Source organism: Haliotis cracherodii, unplaced genomic scaffold (genome assembly GCF_022045235.1).
Source record: "Haliotis cracherodii isolate W230 unplaced genomic scaffold, xgHalCrac1.p SCAF_18, whole genome shotgun sequence".
NCBI lineage: Eukaryota > Metazoa > Mollusca > Gastropoda > Lepetellida > Haliotidae > Haliotis > Haliotis cracherodii.
The window spans coordinates 9,950,670-9,977,132 of NW_027266273.1; the positions used below are offsets into that span (position 1 = coordinate 9,950,670).

Genomic DNA, 26,463 nt, shown 5'->3' on the forward strand with positions numbered 1-26,463 from the left:
TAGAGACATAAGTCTTCGTACATCTTTATAGAAACATAAGTCTACGTACACAATTATAGATACATAAGTCTGCGTACATCTTCAAATAGACATAAGACTGAGTGAGTGGGAATGATTTTACGTCGCTTTTAGCAGTATTTCAGCATAATGACAGCGGGGGACACCAGAAATGGGCTGCACATATTGTACTCATGTGGGGAAGCGAACCAGGGTGTTTGGTGCGATGAACAAACTATTTAACCACCAGATTACCCTACCGCCCCTTTATAAAAGTAGAAACAAAGTGAGTGAGTGAGTGAGATTGGTTTAACGCCGCTTTTAAACAGTATTCCAGTTATATCACGGCGTGTCAGCTTAATGTGGGAGGAAGGCCCGAAGTGATGCAGGTCTCAGACGTTTACCACTTCGGTGAAACCCACGAGCACGGGTATGATGCTGACAAACCTAGAAACATAATCGTGGCGAACCGGGATTCTAACCCACAATCATAGGTCCAAGAGACTCAACTCTGCGGACGACTGGGCCACCCGTGCCCCCTGTAGAAACAGAAGTCAACGTACATTTATATAGAGAAAGACGTCGAGAAACATACAGAACAGATAGAGTTAGTCTCCGTGCATAAAACTTTATACACACAGACATTATATAAAAGTGTGAAATAACCCACGTAAACCTTGCAATGTTTTGAGTCTACAATCCTGAAAGTGGTTAACGGAAACATGCTAATGTAAAATGACGAAATGTATCCGGTACGGGGATTGAATTAATGCAAAACACAACACAAATAATGATAGTTCGATAGATAATGTTTGCTTTTTTGTATTATGTGTCGTCATCATGACAACGAAAAACAAGCGGAAAACAAAGCTTTACATTCTTTATAGATTGTTCTGCCTTCGATGTCAGGAAAAACATCTTCGTGCAACTTTATAAGATGAATTGTTTGACGTCGGTTGCAATGAGGAAGGTGTGTCATGACTATACACACAGTATGGCATTTCACCCTGGCGCTGTTTAACCGACACAACCGGCTGTTTCCTGTGCCCTAGGTCTGGTGCTTGGCTCGGGAGTGGGATATGGGAAGGATTTATAGTTTTAGTGTCTACGTATCGGAATACTATAAAGATAAAAGTGACGCTGAATCATTGCATGATTTATGGCTCCATTGTTTGCGTCTGCTGTGCTTAGATTATGTGAAGAGTTCGAAGCCACGTGACCCTTCACGCGAACATATTGTACTGAGTGAGTGAGTGATTGGATTTAACGCAGCTTTTAACACTATTCCTGTTACATCACGGCGTGGCAGGTTAATGTGGGAGGAAAGCCCGAAGTGATGCAGGTCTCAGACGTTTACCATGTTTACCACTTTGTTGTAACCTACAAGCACGGATATGAAGCTGACAAGCTTTAGAAATATAATCGGGGCGAACATGGATTTGAACCTATGATTATAGGTTTCTGGCGTGTCAAAAGGAATTGCGGCGCCCCGGACGCCTGAGCCACCTGTGCCCCCGATATCGTACTGATAATCACTGTATGGTTACTACAGTAAAGTACGGTTATAACGAACTCGAAGGGGCCTCTAATTGTGGTGCGTAAAAACCGTAGTTCGTTATATACAAAATTTATACAACAAATGGTAGGGACTAAAAAATAAGTTATCGGTCAGTTCGTTAAAAGCGTGTTCGTTATAAACGTAGTTTACTGTAACTGCTGAATGCCTAATGACGCCCATTGATTTGTGATAGGATCTGTCTGTCAACAAATCCATCTGGACATAATGGATTTCATATTGCTGTGAGTCTTGAACTGTCAATTGTTGTTTCCTCGTCAATACTTGAACGAACAGACTACACTACTAGTGAGTGAGTATGGTTTTACGCCGCTTTGGGCAATATTCAGGCAATATCAGGGCGGGGGACACCAGAGTGCGTGAGTATGGTTTTACGCCGCTTTTAGCAATATTCCAGCAATATCACGGCTGGGAACACCACAAATGGACTTCACACATTGTACCCATGTCGGGAATCGAACCCGGGCCTTAGGCGTGACGAGCGAACACTTTAACCACTAGGCTACCCCACACTCCTGACTTCACTACTGATGTCAGAGGAGTTGCCTGAAGGATAACGGTGAAGTAGATGTCCTTACACTGACATTACATTTGTAGTGTTCCAATAATAAATAAATATTAAATAGTAACACTTTCCTTTCACCACCAACTGATTAAGAAATCACATTATGCAGAGATTTAAAAGCGCATTGATAATGAATGCCTTGTTCGAATTAAACCCTTATCAGTTATTGATTCAAGCTATCACACTATACTATACATTAACCTACCCCACAGTCCATTTTGGCTTCCTCGTATGTGAGAGAAGGATAAAAAGCAAATTTATAACATTTTTCTGCAAAAGGCTGCCATTCGTCCGGACATTCTGGGGAAAAAAAGGAACAGTTTTGAAAAGTTGTTGTTTGTCTATGATTGTAAACTATATTATTACGTAAGACTTGATAGATTCAGGGTTAACTTTACATAAAAGGTACATTAAAGATGTGTGTTTGTTGTTTAATACCCCATCAAGCAATATTTCAACTATACGGAGGCGGCCTATAACTTATCGAATCTGGACAACACAATTCCGTTATTGATATTATGAGCAACGATCCTCACCGTCGGGGTACAATGACATGTGAGTGCGTGAGTGAGTTTGGTTTAACGCCGCTTTTAACATTATTCTAGTTATATCACGGCGTGTCAGCTTAATGTGGGAGGAAAGCCCCAAGCGATGCAGGTCTCAGACGTTTACCACTTCGGTGAAACCCACGAGCACGGGTATGGTGCTGACAAACCTAGAAACATAATTGGGGCGAACTGGGATTCGAACCCACAATCATAGGTTTCTGGCCTGTCCAAGGGACGCAAGTCTGCACAGCGAATCGCGGCACCTTAGACGACTGGGCCACCCATGCCCCCTACGATGACATGTAATCACCCAGCAATATCACCCTAATATATTCATTTAGTCGCCACTTACGACCAGTCACAGTTGCTTGGGATCTGCTCTGGGAATGTTAGAAATGTTATCACTGGAAATCAATATAAATTTGTTGTTTTTTTTCGGCACAAATTTACATTTCAAACACGGTGTGGGTCATTTGGTTGCAAATACATTTTACCCCTGTCTTCATTGAACCTAATTATGATTACACACAATTACCCAGTCACAGATTATTTATTTACAAACTGTTGCAGAAATGGGGGATGGTTAAAAAGACATAATCAAAATCAATTTTAATTACATAAAAACAGACCCGGTATACTTTCTTTTTCCCCTCAATTTATGTAGATTATATTTGGCATATTTTGTATATTTATTACTTGGCATATATATATATATATATATATATATATATATATATATATATATATATATATATATATATATATATATATATACTTGGATGTAGGCAAAACTCATGGGCCAATATTTTCCCTTCGATGCTAGTAATAATCATCATATTCAGTCGGTTCATGGTGACTTTGGAAACGTTCACTGCCTTAATATGTTGATGATAAGCAACTTACCGAAAATAACATCGCCAAATCCAACCGTTATAATCCCGCAAACAATGACCGCATTCAGCAACATCTGAAAAGGGGAAGTAGGAAGTGGATCGACTACACCTTTTCTCAAACACATTGCATCGCCATTTAGGAGTGATTCATAAAACTGGCTTATTATATTCGCGGAATCGTACAGTGGACTTTGCTTTTGTATATATTTATTATGATTATGGATACTGATTATTACCTTCCCACCTTCATGCCATATCAAACAAAATTTAAAAAAACAATGTAAAACAAAATGGCGGAAACATGGCTTCACTTTGGGTAGCATACATGCACATCAAAACCGTATAAACCTTTTTCGACTCTTGTATACTTTATCGTTAACGAATACAGAAAACTGTACATTACATGAGGCATATTGTGTGAACATGCTTACCGTGAGGGTCACATTTAGTCTCCTATTTAGTCAGAAATCCCACAGCCTTGGTCTGAGATCATTTTTAAAAATACTCTTTTATTGCTCCATCGACAGGTTTACAACCAGACGTCAGCAGTTTCAACTCTTGACATAGTTTTCCCATAATGCATTTCGCTTTCCTCCATCTTGATGTATTTGTTTCAAAATCAGAACAGGAATTTTGCAGTGGTAGTGAGAAATTATTGATATGTCAAATAGTGTAATATGTGTTAATCATTTCTAGCCCATGCTTTACTGACCGTAGGTTATGACGACATTATTCTGTTGTAGGTGGTGCAAAAACCGATCGACAGGGTGGTGTACTCTCATAAAACGTTATGGTGTTATTAAGTCGTAAACGCCTCGCCCTGTAAAGTCACTGGGGCTATAGTGTTTAGAAATGCTTGTCCCTTGAATTCTCATGAAAATTGTGTTTATGATTGAAAACCTATCGAAACTTCATCAACACTTTGGGTCTTGGATTAACTCCTAAGTTAATTTCGAGAAAAGCCAAAACCTGTCACACTATAACATAGCAATATTTTCTATTAATAATTTCAAGAAGCTTGTTATATCAGTTGTTCAAGATATTTGACTGCATGTTTTAAACCTGTTTTATGCTCTGGTTCTGAAACAGGGGTCGTTCACTTTGCAATACTATGACAATTTGATGCCTGCTCTTTTTCGTTGTATCAACTGGAAACAATTGGTAGATTTCGTACATCGGCAACTTGGTGTAGACATTCTTATACAAACTAGGTTTGGGTTTAGTTTGTTTAGAACATGGAGTAGGAGATGTTTCCTTATGATTCGTAAAGAAATGAACTACAGGGCAAAAGAAAGTAAACACTTGAAAATTGGATTTAACGGAATATTTACAAATGTTATCAAAGCGTAACTAGGCTGACATACACGCGCCCAAAATACTGCCAAAACACACTGTACTATAAAAATTAAGATGGTTATTGAAATGTGTTTGAGAATGGGCGTTTTTTTTTATCAACTTGACCACTGATAATGCAATAGTTTGTTGTATATTATCATATTTGACATGAACAATTTTGATTGTTTGATATTTTTGAAAATGAGTGTAAGATATTGCCTAGTTAGTTTTGGGAGTATGACTACGGTAGTTCTACCAATCAATCAATTATTTGCTATTCCTGATGGACAAACAGGTATATGTGGCGAAGTATATGGAGTTTGTATTCATAACAGTTAGAAATGTTGGGGTTTAGGAAGAGGTATGATTTATCAGTATTTGGGCGCAAATCAGAAGGAAATAATGATATTCATCTTCGATACATATTAACTAACACATTTTGCATTATCCATTGTTTTCATTCATCCATACATGCCCTTTCCCCCTAAAGTTCATGGGAACTTTAACTTTACAGCTGATGCCACACGGAATGGATGTACTCTTACTTCTGTGAAGTAGCGGTATTGGAAATAAGAGTGGAATTTCCATGAACCATCAATGATGCTGACCATTTTTGCATGTACATGCACACACGTGAACCACTTCAATAGCACTAAAATAATTCAATCCCCTAAAATATCTCCACAATAACGCAAACTAGGGCGTTTTGCGACATCATATATATCTAGAACGATGTAAGTGTCAACATTCTCTTGTCCAACTTTGTCCGACTTTAACATAAGCATGTGTTTATGAAAACACTTTATCATCCAAAACTGGCTCCCGCAGGAGATATCGCTTGAATGAGATCAAGCGATATCTAAACTGTAGATATCGCTGCAGTGAAATTACATCACAATGCTTTGCAGACCATTGTGACGTCACTGGTTACCATGACGTCACAATCAAATGACATCACTAATGGCTCTGCTACTGAAGCTGTTAGCAGTACTTTTTACACTGAAAACACTGCTAATTATTGTCTACAAATTGAAAAAGTTGGAAGAATGATGTTGGATGATATATAAAATCTCACCCTCGTGTCTTTTGATATCAAATATATCAACACTCGTTGATAAAAGTGGCAAAAATCCTCGGCAAGCCTCGGAATTCTTCCACTTTTATCAACTCGTGTTGATATATTTGATATCAAAAGACACTCGGGTGAGATTCTCTATAACTTCAACTGGTGATGATTCAAGGTTTTCGTGAAAGGATGAGGGTATCCTGCTCCATCGGGGATAACCTGAATAAACAACTTTGGTTTTACGTCGCCTTTAATCAACATTAAACAGCAAAAAAAAACACCAGAGGGCACAAGATAACATAATAAAATCACAGACTACGATACAACCACATGCGACTGTATCATTGTTCTATTGTATTATATCTATTTCTGATGGAATATTATTAAAAGTGGCATAAAACCATACTCGCTCTCTCACTATTGTATTATATACGGGGTGGTCTGGTAGCCTAGTGGTTAAAGCGTTCGCTCGTCAGGACGAAGACCCGGGTTCGATTCCCGACATGGGTACAGTGAGTGAAGCCCATTTCTGGTGTCCCCCGCCGTGATATTGCTGGAATATTGCTTAAAGCTGCGTAAAACCATACTCACACACTCACTATTATATACCACGAATTCCTGCTAGCTTTCAACCATGTTCTGGATACAAGAACGGAGCATGGGTGTCTTTCAGGATATCGGACAGTGACACATTCCGGTGTTCACGTGTTCACTGACATACACGTGTTATAATAAAGCCTTATACTTATTGCTGCTGACAACATTTTCACCCATTGTTTTGCATGCTTTGATTATCTACCTTTAGTTTCAGTATTATTTGTTAATGAACAACTGATCGTGTGTGGCCATTCACTGATTCCAAAATTGTTTTCAAAACATTAAACAAGTGCTGAACTTGCTCCTTTTCCAAGTATTTTAAAGTTTTGTTATATTGTTCAAGGCTCAGGTTCAATTCCCCACGTGTTTGTGCCATGTGTTAAGCCAAGTTATGGATTCACCAGCCTTGATATTGTTGAAATATTGCTAACGGTGGCGTAAAACCATACTCACTCATTTATTTTATTTTCTTATTTTTAATAAATATATATATATATGAGATAAATGTTCACTCGGTGTACATGTAATATATAATAAAATAATAAAGTCCACGTTAGTCCATCATCTTCTTTATATCAGTTTCATACATAGTACGTTCGCTGTCTTATGACAGCTCTTCAGTGTTACTGACAATGTCGATGGACTAACGTAGACTTTATCATTTTATTATATATATATATATATATATATTACTCACTCATTTAAAGGTGTACTAGTTTTTCTATCTGCATCATCAAGTGTCATCTGCTGAAGCTTACACTCCTATACTGTTTCTTAACAAGAGTCCAATATTTACAGTGTACAACAACATTATCTTATTGTATATATATATAATTATATTGTTTCTTAACAAGAGTCCAATATTTACAGTGTACAACAACATTATCTTATTGTATATATATATAATTATATTGTTTCTTAACAAGAGTCCAATATTTACAGTGTACAACAACATTATCTTATTGTATATATATATAATTATATTGTTTCTTAACAAGAGTCCAATATTTACAGTGTACAACAACATTATCTTATTGTATATATATATAATTATATTGTTTCTTAACAAGAGTCCAATATTTAAAGTGTACAACAACATTATCTTATTGTATATATATATATATATATTGTTTCTTAACAAGAGTCCAATATTTACAGTGTACAACAACATTATCTTATTGTATATATATATAATTATATTGTTTCTTAACAAGAGTCCAATATTTACAGTGTACAACAACATTATCTTATTGTATATATATATATATATATTGTTTCTTAACAAGTGTCCAATATTTACAGTGTACAACAACATTATCTTATTGTATGTATATATATATATATATATATATATATATATATATATATATATATATATATATATATATATATATATATATATATATATATATATATATATATGGTCTTTATGTCTCTGGAAGAAATCTGTGCAAAGCATCGTCAAGCACAACACACTCACTTGCCATGGGACAGGTGTTCAACGAAGGATAGATCGTGATCATTGTGACATGAACAAAGGGAGGAAACTCAAGCGTTTAGATTGTAACGGGGCAAATGAAACGGTGACAATACGATGTCCTGTTTACTATACAGCAGCACACAACGACCGTAGCATGGATGGACGCGGGGACATTCTCCTAATGAATGTAATTTTACGAATTCTTAATTGCTGGGATGAGGATTTTTCCAAAATCGACTTACCAAGAAACCTTAATGTCTATCCCGACAATCTAAAAGAAACATTTTAAAATAATAATAAAAAATCAATAATTTTTCATAAAGGCTTTACTTTTATGAAATATTTAAATAGATACTTGTAGATAGCACAGCAAAGTAAATAGTGAGTGTTTTTGACGCAGAGATTGATCAGCACGATAACTGATTCCAGTGTATGTAATATGGATCGCTGGCTATTGTTTTGAGCATGCATTGACTACATTGTTAAGGATACAGAGCGAAGGACGGGGTTTGCCGCAGGCGGATAAAGGACGTCATCGCTGAAGCTACTGTCAGTATCGAACAGACAGAATGACATGAACAATGGAAATTCTAGATCATTATTGAGGTAGAAGGTCTCATTCACTATGTATGTCAACATTGTATAATCCAGACTGGTTCATATTCTCTGGCGTCGGCGTGCTATATTTACATTGGTATATACATGTACATTCGATTTCTATACCGGATTTTTTGTGTAGTCAGGGTCAATGAACTGCATACTACCTGTGCGTTTTTTTGTGAAGAGTGTACATATTTACCTTTAGAAATGATGTTCGATCTGGCGTCCTCTGTGTGACTGGTGTTATTGATTTATATACGTGTGCTAAGTAAATACAAAGTCTTCAAAGCACCCCGTCGTAACAAAGGAAGAAGACATCATGCAGATGTTAATAAACTACATACTGACAAGACTCGTGACGATCCTGGGAAGAATGGGTCTTCAGCAACCCATGCTTGCCGTAAAAGGCGACTAACAGAATCGGGTGTTCAGGCTCACTGACTTGGTTGATGCTTGTCATCGTATCCCAATTGCTTGGATCGATGCTCATGATGTCAATCACTAGATTTTCTGATCCCGACTCGATTATTTACAGACCGCCGCCATATAGCTGGAATATTGCTGAGTGCGGTGTTAAACAACAAATAAATAAACCAACAAACAAACATTTGTACAATACTTGATGTCAAAACGAGTTAGGATCCGTCGGTATACAAGCGAAACTAATAACATATATTTCCTTCCAAGAAGTTCATGTGATATATCTAACTGTAGTATAGAATCCTGCTAATGACAGTCCCCGAAATACCCATTTTATCAATTCGGTATTGACCAGTCGTTGATTTTGATTAAAGTGTCATTCTGTGTCATTCAATATTTTCACCACAGCTTTGTCTACCACGGTAAGCCGGTGAGTGTCAGTGGTTTTATGGTAGACATGTGATTAATTACAGGCTGCCGTAATATTGCTGAATGCGTCGTCAAACAAAAAACAAGCAAATAAACAAATCAAATACAAAATACTCATACTGACAATAGTACATTATTTGTTTGCACGTATTTCTACAATATTGTGACAGTAATAGAACACATCTTTCGGAAAGAGCGAGCTCACTATGCGCAATATATCCAATCGACATGTTGTCTCAACCTTTTCACACTATAAAGCAAGAAAATGAATGATTATTTTGTTTTTACAATTTAATCGTCTGTAAAAGAGCTCTGGTCAATGTGACCTTCGTTCGTTGTTGTCTTTCACTGTTGTTATTTGATACTTTTTCAATTCCCATGTGAAGGTTGAAAGCCTGTGAACTACATCACAAAAGTGTGAGTGAGTTGGGTTCAAAGCTGTTTGAACAGTATTTCAGCTTTTTCAGGGCGGGGTAACTTGAGTTTAAGAGAAGACAAACAATTTATAGCAGGTGTATTATTGTTCCAACGTACTGTTCTGACTGTACGGCATATTTCCCTAACTCAACCTGTACAGAGAAAATTAATCATATCCTAAAAGTGAGTGCTTTCGCGAACACAGTTGAAAAACATTGATTCGAACCCACGCTCTTACGTTGGGCGCGAAAAAAAGAGCAGTTGTTGAGATCACTGTCGCATGAGTTAGCTCCCTTCCGCCGCACTGCTGGGGTTTGGGTGTAAGATTTGTGACTGAAATGAACAGTCACGTTTATGTGTGTGACTGTCTAACATTGAATGTGGGACTATTGCACTGGGGAAAATGAAATCTATCCCAAGCAAAATGCGCGTTCATGAAGTGGAATTAAGAACTGAATTCACTACAAACTGCCCGGCAAAAGACGATATACACCCATGTTTGATGGTTCAACTTGCTAAAAAAAAGAAGGAAACAAGAACTGGATAGATGCATCTTTGCTGTGTTTTGGAACCGTTTGCAATGTTTCGGCGACTGTTTTCAGCTTTGTTATGTTTTTTTAAAATATTTCTTTTGGCCAAATCCAATTTTTAAATATTTGACGTTCTTTTGCCACGCAGTTTTTTTGCGGTTTTAAATGTGTAAACGTTAAAGCTATGTACATACTGTATATTTACGCAAAGCGTGCACAGCGCTCTTAACTTTTAATGGGGTTTAACGTCTAGCGGCATAGACTGTTGTACTTATATAGCGACGTGCATCGCGTGTATATACATGTGTGTGTGTGTGTGTGTGTGCGTGTGTGCGTGTGTGTGTGTGTGTGTGTGCGTGCTTGTACTTGTCCGGACTCACGCCGATTTATAGTGCTAGTCCACTGAGATACCATGCCGCAATTTGACATGAATACCCCACATAGACACAGTATACTGACTCCGAGCCTTGTACGGACTAATGCCGATTTACAGCTCTGGTCCACAGAGAACATTGAACCCCGGACCTTCCGCTCTCCGGGCGGACACTCTACCACTGGACCACGGATGCAGTCTTTTACTTTTGGACCAACAAAATACGTCAATAATAATATTTTCACAAACTGCTTATTTCATCATTAATACTAAAAATACTGCTGACATCAGTGACGTCGTTCGGCGCAACAATGCAACACATGGCCCGCCCATTCCATTATCAGCCAATCAGTAAACAACAGTCTGTTAGTGGTCGAAGGCTATATCTTCGAAACATAAACGCAAAATATGGCTTAGCAATCAAATGACACAAAAAACTCTTGCAATTTATTAACTGTTTCTTCATCTTTTGGGTTTGGCCTCTTTGGACAACGGTCCATATACGCAAGATTCGTGCAATGTATTGCTGAAATCCGCACAGTCGACATGTCCATTTAATTTCATGTCTTATTGCCAAACGTTTGTACTAAATATAAAACGTCAACGCCAGAGAATAACCAGTCTCGATTACCCTCCGAATCAGATTCCATTGGGCGTAAAAGAAAAAATAGACGTGAACATTATATGAATGGATCACTGAAGACCAGTGATGACACCAGGTGTTCGCAAAACGGGTTGGCATGCCCTGCCCTACCTACATGTAACCTAGCCGGTGTTCGGAATTTACAATGTCCGTTTTACATACGGTAGATTAATATGATGCTCTGTTAACGTAGAAATGTCGGCTCGTTAACTTTACTAATTACCCAAGATTCGTTATATATATTATTATATTATGATATATACTGAACCGCAAAAGAAACGTCACCCCAAGTAACATTGCATGAAAAGTTGTCATTTACATATATGGGTAATTTTTGTCAAAGTTTCTAAAATTAAACATTACGATGTCCGGAAAAATGAAATTTGATGACAACAAAACAACGCAAAGGTCTTCCAGAACATCGGTCCAGCGAGAGGCAATGGTGTCACAGCAGCTCGGTACATTGATCAAGTCTTGAGACCACACGCAATACCTCATTTGGCACGTCGCCGGAACCACGAGTTTCAGCATGATAACGCCCGTGCCCACACTGCGAGAGCAACAAGAGACTTCCTCCATCAGAACCATGCAGTGGCCTGCCCTCAGTTCCGATTTAAATCCCATTGAGCACCTGTGGGATGAGATTCAAAGACGGCTGAATGACGTCCGACCAAGGCCGACAACTGCAGCTGGACTGAGTCATACGTTCCTCAGAGTGTGGGCTCAAGTGCCTATGGCCTTCATCAACCGCCTCAACAATTCCATGTATCGACGTTGCACGGCAGTCATCAATGCACACGGCGGACACACGAGATTCTGACTTGTGATGCCATTTTCTCAGAGACTAGTGTTGTGTTTCCCTTTAAGAACATTTGACACTTTAATTTCAACCTTGATTTGCAAAGTTTCTTCTTTTTAATATGTCTCAAAGTATGTTTACAGTGTTTGGACAAATAAGGTTCCTCATATATCTCTCTATGGTGACGTTTCTTTTGCGGTTCAGTATACAAACTTTATAAATTACCCAAGATTCGTTAATCCAGGGGCATTTGTTAATCCAGCCCGGTTTAACGGGCCTTTATTGCATCTATAAAACTGTGCCTAGATTGTCTTGAGGTATCTACTCGTGCTGTGCCGCCTGTTGTATGGGTGTATTGTAAACTCAACAACAAAAGTTCCTGTGACACCAATAATTTATTTTATTTTTCAAACAAATAAAGTTCGTTTTTCAATATTGTAGAACATGTATGGAATCAAGTCACAAAAACGCAACTGCTACAGAAAAGCATGCATTCCATACAAAAGTTGACTTTTATGCAAGTATCATGGTATAACTTTTATACTAAGTTATCCTATAATAATTAGATCCACATCAAGTGCCTTTATGAATTATCATGGACTATTATGGGTGAACAAAACCTTCCAAATGGCGTGCTGCTTTTCTTGGGGGAATTAGTCAGCAAAGAGCCGGAGTCACGGGAGACTAATCACAATTTTATTTACAAGAACAATTAACAATGAACAATTTACGATTACTTAGAAAAAAGCTGAGGGTGCCACAGAGAGTCGGTATAACCCTCTGGGCTGTGGGAGAGAGGTCTGCTTGGTAATTGAGTCAAACCCCTTCTCTGCTAACATTTTGCTACAGTATGTATTTAACAAAAAAATGAACAATAAAAAGGAATATGATTGGTTGATACACGATTGGTTGTGCCCTATGCTAAATGTCTTATTGAATAGTATGTCTAGGAGATGCGCTCCCATTACCTTAGGCTAGCTAGCATCTAAAAAGCTATAACTGAAACTAGTGATATTTTATATATGCATTTTACCTGATGATAAGTATTACTTTGCTAAACTATAATTATATGAAATGATGTATAAATAATACACCATGATAACTCATAAAAACACTTGATGTGGATCTAATCATTATAGGATAACTTAGTATAAATGTTATACCATGATAACGATGCTAGCCTAAGGTAACGGGAGCACATCTCCTAGACATACTATTCAATAAGACAAGAGTTATGTCTCCATAGTTTAATAAATGTTGTTGTTGCATTAAGTGATTAAGAGGTCGCCTTCTGCCTAAGCAATTTAATAAATTTGAAGCTTTTAGATAAATACTAGCCTAAGGTATCAAGATCCCATCTCCCAGACAAAAGATATGTCTACATAGTCTTACATATTACCTTGAACTATTTTATTTAAGTACATCTGTCATCACCTATATTAGAATAACATTCAGCAATTACTTCAATTTAGACTAATTAAGGATTAGCCCCCATACAAGCTCGTCTATAGTGCATTAAGGATTAGCCCCAGTAGAAGCTCGTCTATAGTGCATTAAGGATTAGCCCCAATACAAGCTCGTCTATAGTGATACCATAATGTCTTTCAAAGCACCCAGTAAATATGTCAACAAGATTAGTGCCAGTCCAACAGGATTAACAGGATCAGAACAGAACAGAACAGAAGTTTATTACTCATTAATCACGTATTGTGATATAGAGCATACGATATACATATTTATATTTACAGACGTGTATCAGTGTGCATAAACATAAAGTAATTACAAACATAGTATATACAGCAACTGAATTATTACTTTAAAAGTTGTAAACCATCCTTTAAGTATTTCGCCAGCTTTATAACAAGAGGTTTGTAGGAGCAAACCATAAGCTGGTTAAATTTTTCAATAGTGGGATACTTACAATAATAACTCGGGAGATGTTTATTTCTTAAATCATGAAGTGATGGACATTGTAGAAGAAAGTGGAATTCGTCTCCAATATAACTGTTGAATAATGTACAGAACCTGTGATCTTTATTAACATTGAACCATCTTCCCTTTTCAATTGGTAATCTGTGATTATCCACTTCGCTAAGTTGTATGGAAATGATAATAAATATTCCTCAAGGCGAGGCTTATCTTTGAACATTGTGTAGTATTTACCCTTGGAGGATAAAGTATCAGATTCATTCCATTTTTGATAAAAGTTATCTAACAATATGGCTTTAGTATTTGCCTTTAACCAAGTTAAACTGGGGAAGGACTTGGTGTCCCAAATCCAATTCAAACCAACCTTATACAAAATATCTCTTACTGTTGTTAACCATCCAAAATGTATATTATTTGTGGAATTGATATGAAAAAGAAGCCCATACATTCTACTGGACAGTTTTTCAGAATTTAATATGATCTTTCCCCAAAATGCAGTCATTCTGACTTTTAGTTGAATTTCTAGAGGATACCTTGCAAGTATCAAGTATTTCCCTCCGTCTAGCCATTCATTTAGCATAGGGCACAACCGATCGTGTATCAACCAATCACATTCCTTTTTATTGTTCAAATTTTTGTTAAATACACACTGTAGCAAAATGTTAGCAGAGAAGGGGTTTGACTCTCTTACCAAGCGACCTCTCTCCCACAGCCCAGAGGGTTGTACCGACTCTCTGTGGCACCCTCAGCTTTTTTCTAAGTAATCGTAAATTGTTCATTGTTACTTGTTCTTGTAAAATTAAATTGTGATTAGTCTCCTGTGACTCCGGCTCTTTGCTGACTAATTCCCCCAAGAAAAGCAGCACGCCATTTGGAAGGTTTTGTTCACCCATAACAGTCCATGATAATTTGGTGGAGAATCCGGGTAGGTTAGGGCGATGGTCTTTGGAACTTTCTACCTACACTTTTGACATTGTTCACCGCAGCGGCAAAGCCAATGGGAATGCCGATGCTCTCTCACGTAGGGAATATGAGGAAAATATTAACTGTAAAGATTAGACAGAAGAAGATGCTGAGAAAACCGTCTTCTCAGTAACTCCAACTCAGCAAAGCAAATCAACTAGCAGTACCACAATCTTGCCAAACACCTATTCATCCACACAGGTCACACAGACAACTCAGACTGAGGATATTTGCACACCTTTTGTCAATCACTTAGAATCCGACACACAGATAACACATTGGTCAGTCACCTTTGAATATGAAGAGGATTATCAGTCAGTACCAGTAAATGTTGTCGCAGCCAACCAGCACGCCATTTGGAAGGTTTTGTTCACCCATAACAGTCCATGATACAAGCCTCATGCATTTCACTAACTTTGCATTACATATCTTATTCAATGTCACAGGAACGTTTGTTGTTCAGTATATGTTAGTGTCAGACTGGGTTCTTCGTTAGTGATGATCACACAGATATACACATTGCCAAGCAGTGCGTGGCTGGGTGGGGAATTGAAGAACAGCTAGGGTCAGTAGGGAGCGGTTAACGGTAATGTCAGTCACTATTCCATTTCATTCGGCTGACCACAATCCCATGAGTCATCTCGGTTAGCATTGTGGGCGTTCCATGTTGTCACTTGATTGACTAGTTTCACTAGTCCGCGTGACTATTACACCACACGACACTATCTGGCGTGAGTAGTCAGCCATACTTTAATTGCGTTTATTTCTATCAACCGAAAATTTCAAGTTTCTCTAGAAACTGACTGTTGTGTTACTTGTGAATTACATCTATATGCGGAAGGGTTGGTCGGCATACGGTTTAAATTACAGTGAAATCATGTCATTTCTCAGAGAGACTTTCCTACTCGGGGTATTATGTAGGTAAGAGTGAGTGAGTGAGTGAGTGAGTGAGTGAGTGAGTTGGGTTTTATGCCGCTTTTAACAGTGTTCCAGTTATATAACGGCGTGTCAGCTTAATGTGGGAGGAAAGCCCGAAGTGATGCAGGTCTCAGACGTTTACCACGAGCACGGGTATGGTGCTGACAAACCTAGAAACTTAACCGGGGTGAACCGGAATTCGAACCCACAATCATAAGTCTCTGGCGTGCCCAAGGGACCCATCTCTGCACAGCGAATCGCGGCGCCTTAGACAACTGGGCCACCCGTGCACCCTATGTAGGTAAGAGGCAGAGGGAAACTATCCCACATTAACTCACACCTCTTACATCTCTGCATGAAGATTATGTGGTTAAGTAAGCAAATAAAAAACTGCGTTTATTTGAAGATGTCTTCTGGATTGTAACTCTTTATCTCTGACCGTTGCCTTTGGGAGGCATTGAACGTTAATTTAAGTAATATATCGTCCATATCTTTTTTGTGTTTTGTTTTTAAAACCGCAATATTCCATCTTTATGACGGCGGTTCGATAATATGTAGGCGTACGAACCCGAATCATTGCCTAAAGGTTATACTCGTATATACGTCGTCATATATCAAGATAAACTGAATTAATTCTCAATTTACGACACGTCAAAGTAAAAGTAATTGCCGTACATCAGCATTTTAAAACGCATTTATAGCCTCGTTGTGGGATGTCACAACATTGTATGACGTCTTCAATGGAATGTCGCTGCACGTTAGAATGTTGGGGATGACGTAAATGTTCACCTTAAGATATAGAGAACATGTAGAGCAGTTTTGTTAAAACATTAATACAAAATATGGCACTATTTTAAAATTATGCAAAATATATATGAAGTGGTTTTCAAGTGTGCAGAACGAAAATTCACAGCGACTCTCCCTTTTTTTATTTGGTGATTGTTTTAACCTGTTTAGAAAAAGACCAGTCTATTTTGTATGATGATGGACATGTTTTTGTTCCTTTTATTCAAATGGAGATCAACGAACATCCTTAAACCATATTTACACGAGCTTCGATTTTCCCCGTCACCCTGTAGTTGGATAGTGACTTGTTCCTTATGTCCTGAAGCATGGCAACAGTTCAAACAATTAATGACTGCTTGTATGTATTACTCGCCATAGGTGTGAGGTCTGTTGTCATTGGTGCTGAAATATGATTCGTTACCACAAATGATCTGTATCTATTTCTTGATGAATGTTGATAAATCTAATCACCCACTAACTGTTATTACCCCTACGGTGTATGTTGAAAGGATGTCGAGGGATAGGTGCCAATTTATAGCCATCATTTCAATAAATGAGAAAGTGTGCTTTACCCAAGTTGGCGAAGGGTTTAGCTAGCGCACCGTGCGCAATAAAATGCAACGCGACTTCTTTTTTTATAATTTGGTAATTGGTTTTATCTATCATAGCAAAAGAAGAATACTTGTGTTGCCTTTGCATGTGTTTGTGACGGGTGGCATCGATGGCCTTTTACGAACCCCTGGTAGAATCACTATTAGTGATTCACACAAACGTGCTTATGGTGTAGTTATAATCGTGCAATGGATTCTGATTTGAGTAGATATTATGGACTTTAGTGAAAGCCAGAAGCACGGACAATGTGTTTCCGAACAAATAAAAATAATAATAAACAAATAAAATAATCAGGATAGGATTACAACCCATGCCATTCTGGTCCTTACATTAAATGACTGTTTAGAATGACCTCATAACTAAATATAATTGGGAAGATAAACATTAACAGCACCATAAAAATGTCAGTTATTGCTTTTTCTGTCTGCCTCCTCTACTAAAACGTTAATATCTTTAACCTTGTTTCAAAATGTCATATATATATATCAGTCAACTTACAGCTGTTCATGAAATTTTAAATTCACTAAATGCGTCACTCAATTTCACTTTGGAAAAAAGCAAATCCAGTTTAACCTTTCTCTATGTAAGAATCAATTTTATGTCTGGGAGATTTGTACAAACTGATATCTTTTATAAAGATACTGATACGCACTAATATTTGGATTTTGGATCATGTCACCCGTATCATACAAAATGTAATATCCCTTACTGTCTCGCAAGACGTATTTGTACCATTGTTTCCGGGAATGATGTTAAAACTACTCGCCTTGCTGAACTGAAGAGTTTCCTACTGCATCAAAATTAAGAAGAATGAACCTTCTCCGTTCACAAATAAAGCAGGCACACAACCGCACGATTCCACTCAGTGAACATTTAGATGCATGTGGAAAGGGCAACTTTTTAGTTTTCCCGCTATATGCTATATGTTTACATTACCAGCGACATCCGTTCCTTACTGCAAGTGTAAGTGCTCGACAGACCATAGGAACACATAATCGACACATTAGCCGGGACACTGTGATCCGACGTCTCCGTTCCAACAACCTCAGATGTCGCCGGCCAGCACGTCGTCCTGTTTTCTATCCACGGCATCAACAAGCACGACTTCAGTGGGCACAGGGTCATCACAATTGGCGTCATCGTGAGTGGATGCGTGTCATCTTCTCTGGTGTCTCCCATGCAGACGGAAGAGTCAGAATTTGGCGGCGTCGAGGTGATCGTTTCGCTGACATAAACGTTGTGGAAAGGGATCCATGGGGTGGACCTAGCGTCATGATATGGGCAGGGATTGGACTTAATGCGAGACTTGGACCCATGTCTTTTCTGAATGTTGGTCAAGGTCGGGGACACGGCGTCACTGCTCAGCGGTATATCGACCAAGTGATCAGACCCCACGTTGTTCCATTTTTTGCACAACATCAACAACACAATTTCCAGCACAACATCCGTGTTCTACCGTGGCCAGCCCTGAGCCCTGATCTGAACCCCATCGAACACTTGTGGGATGAGGTTCAAAGGCGTCTGCACAATGTGCGCCCAGTCCCTACAACTGCCGATGAACTACGCACAGCTGCTCTGGAGCATCCCTGGGGCCTTCACAAATCGTCTGATCCACACAATGTACAGATGTGTGGCAGTGATCAATGCTAATGCTAATGGTAGTCACACCTGACATTTGGGGTATTGATCCGAAACTGTCTAAGCCCTGAACATTTGAAAAAAAACCAATTGTGTCATCTGCCTTTTAATCCATTTAACTGTCTTCAGTCACAATTTAGTCAATCTTGCCCTAATAGTATTTCTTGTCTTTACTGTCGAAAATAAATAACATGTATACTGCATACTCGACTTGCGTTTCTTTTGCGTGTGAGTATATATATTATCGCTAAGAATGAACATGCATGTTGTTAAAGATATCACGCCTATTCACGAGAAGCATCGTGGACTCACGGCGTCTTGGAAAAGAGGTGTCAGTTAAACTCTCCTCTTAATCATATTGCAGTTGTCGGTGATACTGGGCAACGCTCTGAATGACAATAGCTGTACATCTTCCCCTCGCAGCAACCAACGAGTATGGTTCTGCTGATGATGCTACGGCTAAGGGACGCAACTCCGGACAGTGAGTTGCAACACCTTCGACCAATTTGTCCCCCGTGTCTCCAAATGGACTAGATCCGGGTTAGAATTGGTCTTTGGCAACCATGTTTGTTGTAAGAGGCGAATAATGGGATCGGGTGGTCACGCTGGCTGACTTGGTTGATGCCTGTCATCATATCCAATTATTGTAGACAGTTGTTCATGTCTTGTCCAGACTCGATAATTGACAAACAGCCGTGCTACAGCTTGAATATTCCTGACTACATAATTAACCAACCCAGCAAATCTGATCAAACAGGTTCTGTAACCTTCTTCAGCCCGAACGACCTGTAGCGATAATGCCGTAGCATTGATAGCATTTCATACCGCAGTATACCCGTCATATTTAGACTAAAAACAGGAATTTTTCTCGGGCATCGGCAAGTCACTTTAAATTCTGCGTGTCAGTCATTTTAAGAGCCAATAAAACAATTGGATTGTTAAATCCATAAAATATAATGCTTGACAACTGACGAAAGGTTTGACAGGCATTTTTTAGAAGTTGTCTCATGGCAAAGAAGACAATGGCGTGTTTCGGAATAGATCTTTTTACCGTTGTCAAGCAAGCCTTTTTGTTTCACTTCAGGATTATATGTTTTTTTTACATAAATTGATAATGGATGCAAAATAATTATGTCAAAATGGACAAAAACAAATTATGCGTAGAAAGAAAGATGAAACTGATTAGCTTCTAAATTCTCAACCTCCCTCCCCTGAAAATAAAATGGACTATCCCCTAGCACTGAAAGTAAGTATCGATAAGTGGTTATAATTTCCCCGTCTAGCCTTTAGTGAGGCAAATTACTGGTTCAGATGTAGCTCATTTATAGAGCAAGTCTGGAGTAAACTACCAGCTAACTACACATGTCATCGACCTGCACACTAATAAAGTCGTCATGAAGTGTATGTTTACCTGGGCAGTCTGTTAATCTGACCATAAATAACCATCGTTATACTTCACATGGTACACTGCCTACCTTAATGTCTCCCAGTGAGCTCAAATATTTCGGGTCTTTCGGCGTGCCAGGCGAACGTTTTAAAGTGCAAGTATCATGAAAAAAAAGTAATAGATTATTCTGAAATCATTATGGAAGGGTGGAAACTGGACTTTTGTGGTCAGTTAACTCTCTTGCCTCGGGAAGATGGTATGATGTACAATAAGATGGGTGTGAAAACGTTAACTAAGCACTGCTGGGTTTAATTATAAGTACGTATTCATCTTTGTAGTGCTATTTTAAGACTGCAACGGGATGTTGTGATTTAGACGAAATAAACTAAACAAACGAATCAATCTGTGTTTTATCAGTTGTAATCCATGCGCCCAATATGGGGATCATCCTGATAATTTTCGTCACTATTGTCGGTCTACGGTTCAAGCATGGTTCGCTTGTACGTCTTCCTCACAAATCACCAATTCATCTTCCGAAAAACATGCACATTCCCATCTTCCCGTGGTAAGAGAGTTAACTGACTATAAAAGTCCAGTTTCCACCCTTGCCGAACTAGGCTGGTATTATGGAGTTATGTTTTGGCTGGACTAACGAGTCTATGCATAGTCCAATCAAAATCGCGCAACAAAATCGAAATACGGTTCGTTAATTGTCATGCAGGTCGATTGCAGGATTTGCAAAGCATGTGCACAGCCAACTCGTTGTCAACCAGAGACCATATAATTCTATTATATGGTCTCTGTTGTCAACAGATATTTGCCAATTCTTTCCATGTTTTAGTTAAGGTACTCACGTGATTTGATGCACTTTTCGATGTAAGACCCGTTTTATCACAATATAAAACTTGATTATCGATCAGATCGTCTTGACAGGGTGCCGCCGTTTTGTATGAAGCAAATGCAAGTTATACGAGAGGTGGAATCTGATTGGTCCATAGGAGAGGCATGGAAGGGACATAACTCGTATTGGCCAATGGTGGCGCTACGATCGAGCCCAGGAATTCCAGCATTGTTCGGCAAGGGTGGAAACTGGACTTTTAAAGTCAGAAAACTCTCTTGCCTCGGAAAGATGTCACATTCCATGACAATTTGTGATATAAATGGCCGTTGTCACATTTTACATGGTCATTGCTAATTGTAGAAAGGATGATGTCTAACGGTTTAAAAGGATGATGAATAGGCTAGCTTTCGCCGAGAACGTGTGCAGTCGACCATGACCGTGAACGGATGTTTGCCTGATAAAGTGAGTGAGTGAGTGAGTGAGTGAGTTGGGTTTAACGCCGCTTTTAACAGTATTCCAGTTATATGTGAGAGGAAAGCCCGTCTCCTGCAAGAGTGCGAACAGAGGGATAGTCTTGTTGTGCGATTAAGCGTGTAATTTTGGAGGTAGCTTGTGCAGTCAAACGTGTTAGTTTGAGGTAATTTCCCCCAACAAGACCACCCGACCAATCAGAGCGTCGCCTACCAGATCATGAAAGTGACAGTTGGCATGTGATTGTCTGAAAGCGTTAACACTGCGTATTCCGAACGAGAGTGACGGGCTTCATGACTGAATCCATCCAATCAACCTTTTAGCCATTCCAGAATGTTCGTTTGTTTCGTTCCCAAATTTGTAATCGGGAATTTGCCAAAATATGTTTCAAAGCGTAGTCGCCAGTTTGAAACTAGTGCCGTAAGGCACGAGAAAACTGCCTCCTGATTGGCTTATGTCGATTTCTTGTCAGTCATTCCAAAGTTCGCGAAAAGTCGGTCTGACATGACCCGTAATGGGATGTCCTCAGATCTTTGTTAAGATCTGATTTTAATGAGATTGTAGACCGGACTAAAGTCCAAATAAACCTTATTTACGCGCCGTTTTCGATGTTTTGATTACGATATTTGCATCAAAGATGTAACGATCTTTCCAAATTTGCAAAGTTGTATATACCCATACGACGTGCACTTTAACCCCTAAGCTACCCATCCGTCCATTAGAAGCAAAATTATAAGGTACCCCAATTTACCGTGAAGAGTTGCGTCCCTTATGCGTGACAGAAACCTGTGATCGCGGGTTCGAATTCTTATTCCTCAATGACTGTGTTGTTCGGTTTGTTTTCACCGTACACGTAGTCGGGGGATTCACCAAAGCGAGAAACCTTCATCATTTCGCGCTCTACACCTTCATCAACATGACGCATCGTGATATAACTGAAAACTTCACAGCGACCTCACTCACTTAATCATTGATACTTTGTCTCACAATGTAGGAACCCGGGTTCCTCAGATGCGATTTTGTCTTGAAAAAAACCAGGAGTGAGTGAGTGAGTGGGTGGGTGGGTGGGTGAGTGAGTGAGTTAGTGAGTTAAGCGTCTCTTTGAAGATAATTTAAGTCATAGCAAGGCGTGTTGGACTAATGTGGGAGGAAAGACCGACAGCAGTCATCGACCACCTTGACAACAAAGGAATCATAGTCGGAGTGAATCTTAGGTTCCTGGACAATGTAAGGGACGCAACCCTGAACAACTACCCAATTTGGCCACCAGTGCTCGATAATTCCAATATAAATATATAAGGCACAACATACTGATGCCTGCTCAAGTGTTTTTATCTTACATATTCTCAACATATTACTCATCTAGTCCATTTACTTTGAAAAAAATGAAAAAAACTCACAAGGCTAATGATTCCTATTGAGACACCATTTTAATGGCCGTCGTCACGCAACACACACATACAACATACGAGAAGAAGGGCCCTTTTTCATAGATGAGAACAGATAGTATCTTTACACATGAGCTGGCTCTGGCTACTGGTATGCTGATGCTTGTCTTGCAGAGCTCCATAGGGTACTCCAAGCATCATCACATGGGGTACAGTTGATCCGAGACATCGAAATGGACCCATTATCTTCCAGAATATTGGCCCAGACAATGGTAATGGCGTCACTCCTCAGGGCCCATGTTGTGTTCATCTATACTCGACACTAAAATACGTCTTTCTGACAGATATGGCCCATCTTACTGGTCGCCCTACAGCATCGGGAACGACACCACGTCCAATATATATTGAACACAAATGGGGATGATCTCCAACGAAGCCGAAATGCCGCCATTTCACGGACATGGCTCCTTGTCCCAGTATTCCACATTAATCACCAGTCACTCTTTGTTGTTGTTCGTTGTTTAACGCCGCACTCAGCAATATATTCAGCTATATGACGGACGTCTGTAAATAATCGAGTCTGGATGAGACAATTGACATCCTGAGCATCGATCTACGTAACTGACATGGGACACGATGACATGCACCAACCAAGTCAGCGAGCCTGACAACCCGTTCCCGTTAGTCGCCCTCTTACGGCAAACAGGATTTGCTGAAGACCAATTCTAACCCGGATTCTCAAGGGGTCACTCCTTTTGCAAGAAATTTTTGTTGTGATGCAAATTGTGGCCAGCCGTGGTACGGACTTTGCAAGTGCTGTGAATAGTTGTTGTATGATTCTTTACGTTATGTATAAGTTCAATAAGTAGAAATATATTTGCGTTTCTTTTGCGCTTGAGTATATAATAAAACAGCACTAAATCACACGGCGTGTCAATGCACTATTCGAAAACAGCGTTGCAACTACTCTCTAATAATAAATGACATTATTTTATTTATTAATGAAAGACTCCGTGATCTATTGGAAGAGCGTCCGCACAGAGAGCGGAAGGTCCGGGGTTCGATCCCCGGCCACGTCATACCAAAAGACGTTAAAAGATGGAACATGTTGATACCCTACCTGGCGCTCGGCATTAAGGGGGAAAAAACAATGACTGGTCGGCTTGGAGTCAGTATAATGTGTCTGAGTGGGGTATTCATGTTAAACTGCGGCAGGGTATATCAGTGGGCTAGCACGATAAAATAGTTAGTTAGTCGTGACAACTACAAGCATACACACATGTACATGCACATTGCAATATAAGTGCAATTATCCTGGACACAACGTTAAACCTGATTTCACCTCACCTCATTGATAAAAACAACAACCTCCCAGCAAAGTACCAGAGTTTAAGTACACAACAATTATAATATAGTCATAAGACTATTCAACAATATATTTTCCAAGATCGTCTCCATGCATCACTATTCAAGAGGATTCATCAATTGCAATTTCTCAGCCTAACAGGTACATGTGTACCCATACTTTTAAATGCTTGAGCACCATCGTCCTCGTGGATTGTGGCTTTTATTTTCTCGTGTAACGTTAATGAATGAAGGCGAAAGAGAACAGTTATAATTATTCATCGGTAAAAAATACACGATAAGAGATGTCAGTGGTTGCTTCGGGCTATGGTTTAAAAAATTATAAGATGATTATGTGTGGAAGAAGCTTAACTGCATTTTTTACATGTGTTGTCAATGGTGAAGATTGCACGCAATGTCTTGGCGTTGCGCTATTTAGCCTGTTTCTTGCAGGTGTTCTGTTACGTGATGGAGACAGGTGACAAAGTCACATAAACAATCTGTTTGTCATTGTCCACAATTATTCCTACTCCATCAGACAGCCTACGTGGTCTAGTGGTAGAGCGTCCGCCCGGAGAGCAGAAGGTTCGGGGTTCCATCACAAAGACCGTACCGAAATATTTTAAATGATGGTACTTGTTGTTTCCCTGTCTGGCGCTCGGCATTTGGGGACGAAACAAGGACTCGGAGACAGTATATGTGTCTTAGTGGGGTATTCCTATTAAACTGCAGCATATCTCAGTGAGCTAGAACTATAAATCGTAGCAGACACGCAGTACAAGCAGTCACACATACACACACGTGCATGTACATCGCTATATAAGTGCAATAATCTTGGACGCGACGTTAAACCCCATTTAACCTCACCTCTAATAATAAATGACATTATTTTATTTATTGATGAACGACTCCGTGATCTAGTGGTAGAGCGTCCGTCCGGAGAGCGGCAGGTCCGGGGTGCGATCCCCGGCCACGTCATACCAAAAGACGTTAAAAGATGGTACTTGTTGTTACCCTGCCTGGCGCTCGGCATTAAGGGGCAAAAACAATGACTGGTCGGCTCGGAGTCAGTATACTGTGTCTGAGTGGGGTATTCATGTTAAACTGCGGCATGATACATCAGTGGGCTAGCAGTATAAAATAGTTAGTCGTGACAACTACAAGCACACGCACATACACACACGTGCATGTACATCGCTATATAAGTGCAATAATCTTGGATGCGACGTTAAACCCCATTTAACTTCACCACCTCCTACTTCATTATAGGGTTTAACGATGCTTGATCAGTATTCCAGTTACATGCATATCACGACGTGTCGGCTTAATGTGGGAGGAAAGCCCGAAGTGATGCAGATCTCAGACGTTTACCAGTTTGGTGAAACTCACGAGCACGGGTATGGTGCTGACAAACCTTGAAACAAAATAGGGGCGAACCGAACGATCATAGGCTTCTGCTGTGCCCAGGGGACGCAACTCTGCACAGCGAATCGCGGCGCCTTAGACTACTGGGCCAACCGTGCCCCCCTAGAAAGTCGAAGTACTTTTGAAAATATTACACGCTGTTCCAATTATATTTATATAATCCATCAGGGCGAAAGACAAAATTACGTAGTTGCATATCCATCACAATACCATGGCCTATGAGAGTGAATTATATTTTACGCTGATGACACCGACTTGTGAATGACAGAGACCGGGCCAGGCGAACAATGGAATAGTTCAATGATCAAACGACCCAGGCGGCCTGGGTATGATAGCACTCAATTAAAAAAAATCTCTTCACGAAAGTTCTTCTGGTTGGTAGTGGACACAGGTGCCCAGTTATCCAAGCCGCCGCGATTCGCCGAGCAGAGTTGTGTCTCTGTGGCATGCCCTAAACCTGTGTTTTATTTTGTTCGAATCCTAGACTCGCGCT

At 39.5% G+C, this 26,463-nt stretch overlaps 1 protein-coding gene across 1 annotated transcript in view; it reads right to left on the bottom strand.

Moving 5' to 3' along the window:
- Window positions 1-3,653, bottom strand: part of LOC139465247 (contactin-like) — a 41,404-nt gene extending 37,751 nt beyond the window's left edge. The window contains exons 1-2 of the mRNA XM_071246923.1: window positions 3,590-3,653; window positions 2,344-2,438 (exon numbers count right to left, since the gene is read on the bottom strand). Coding sequence (XP_071103024.1) covers window positions 2,344-2,438; window positions 3,590-3,653 — 159 coding nt within the window. The remainder of the gene's footprint in view (window positions 1-2,343; window positions 2,439-3,589) is intronic.
- Window positions 3,654-26,463: the final 22,810 nt, after the last annotated feature.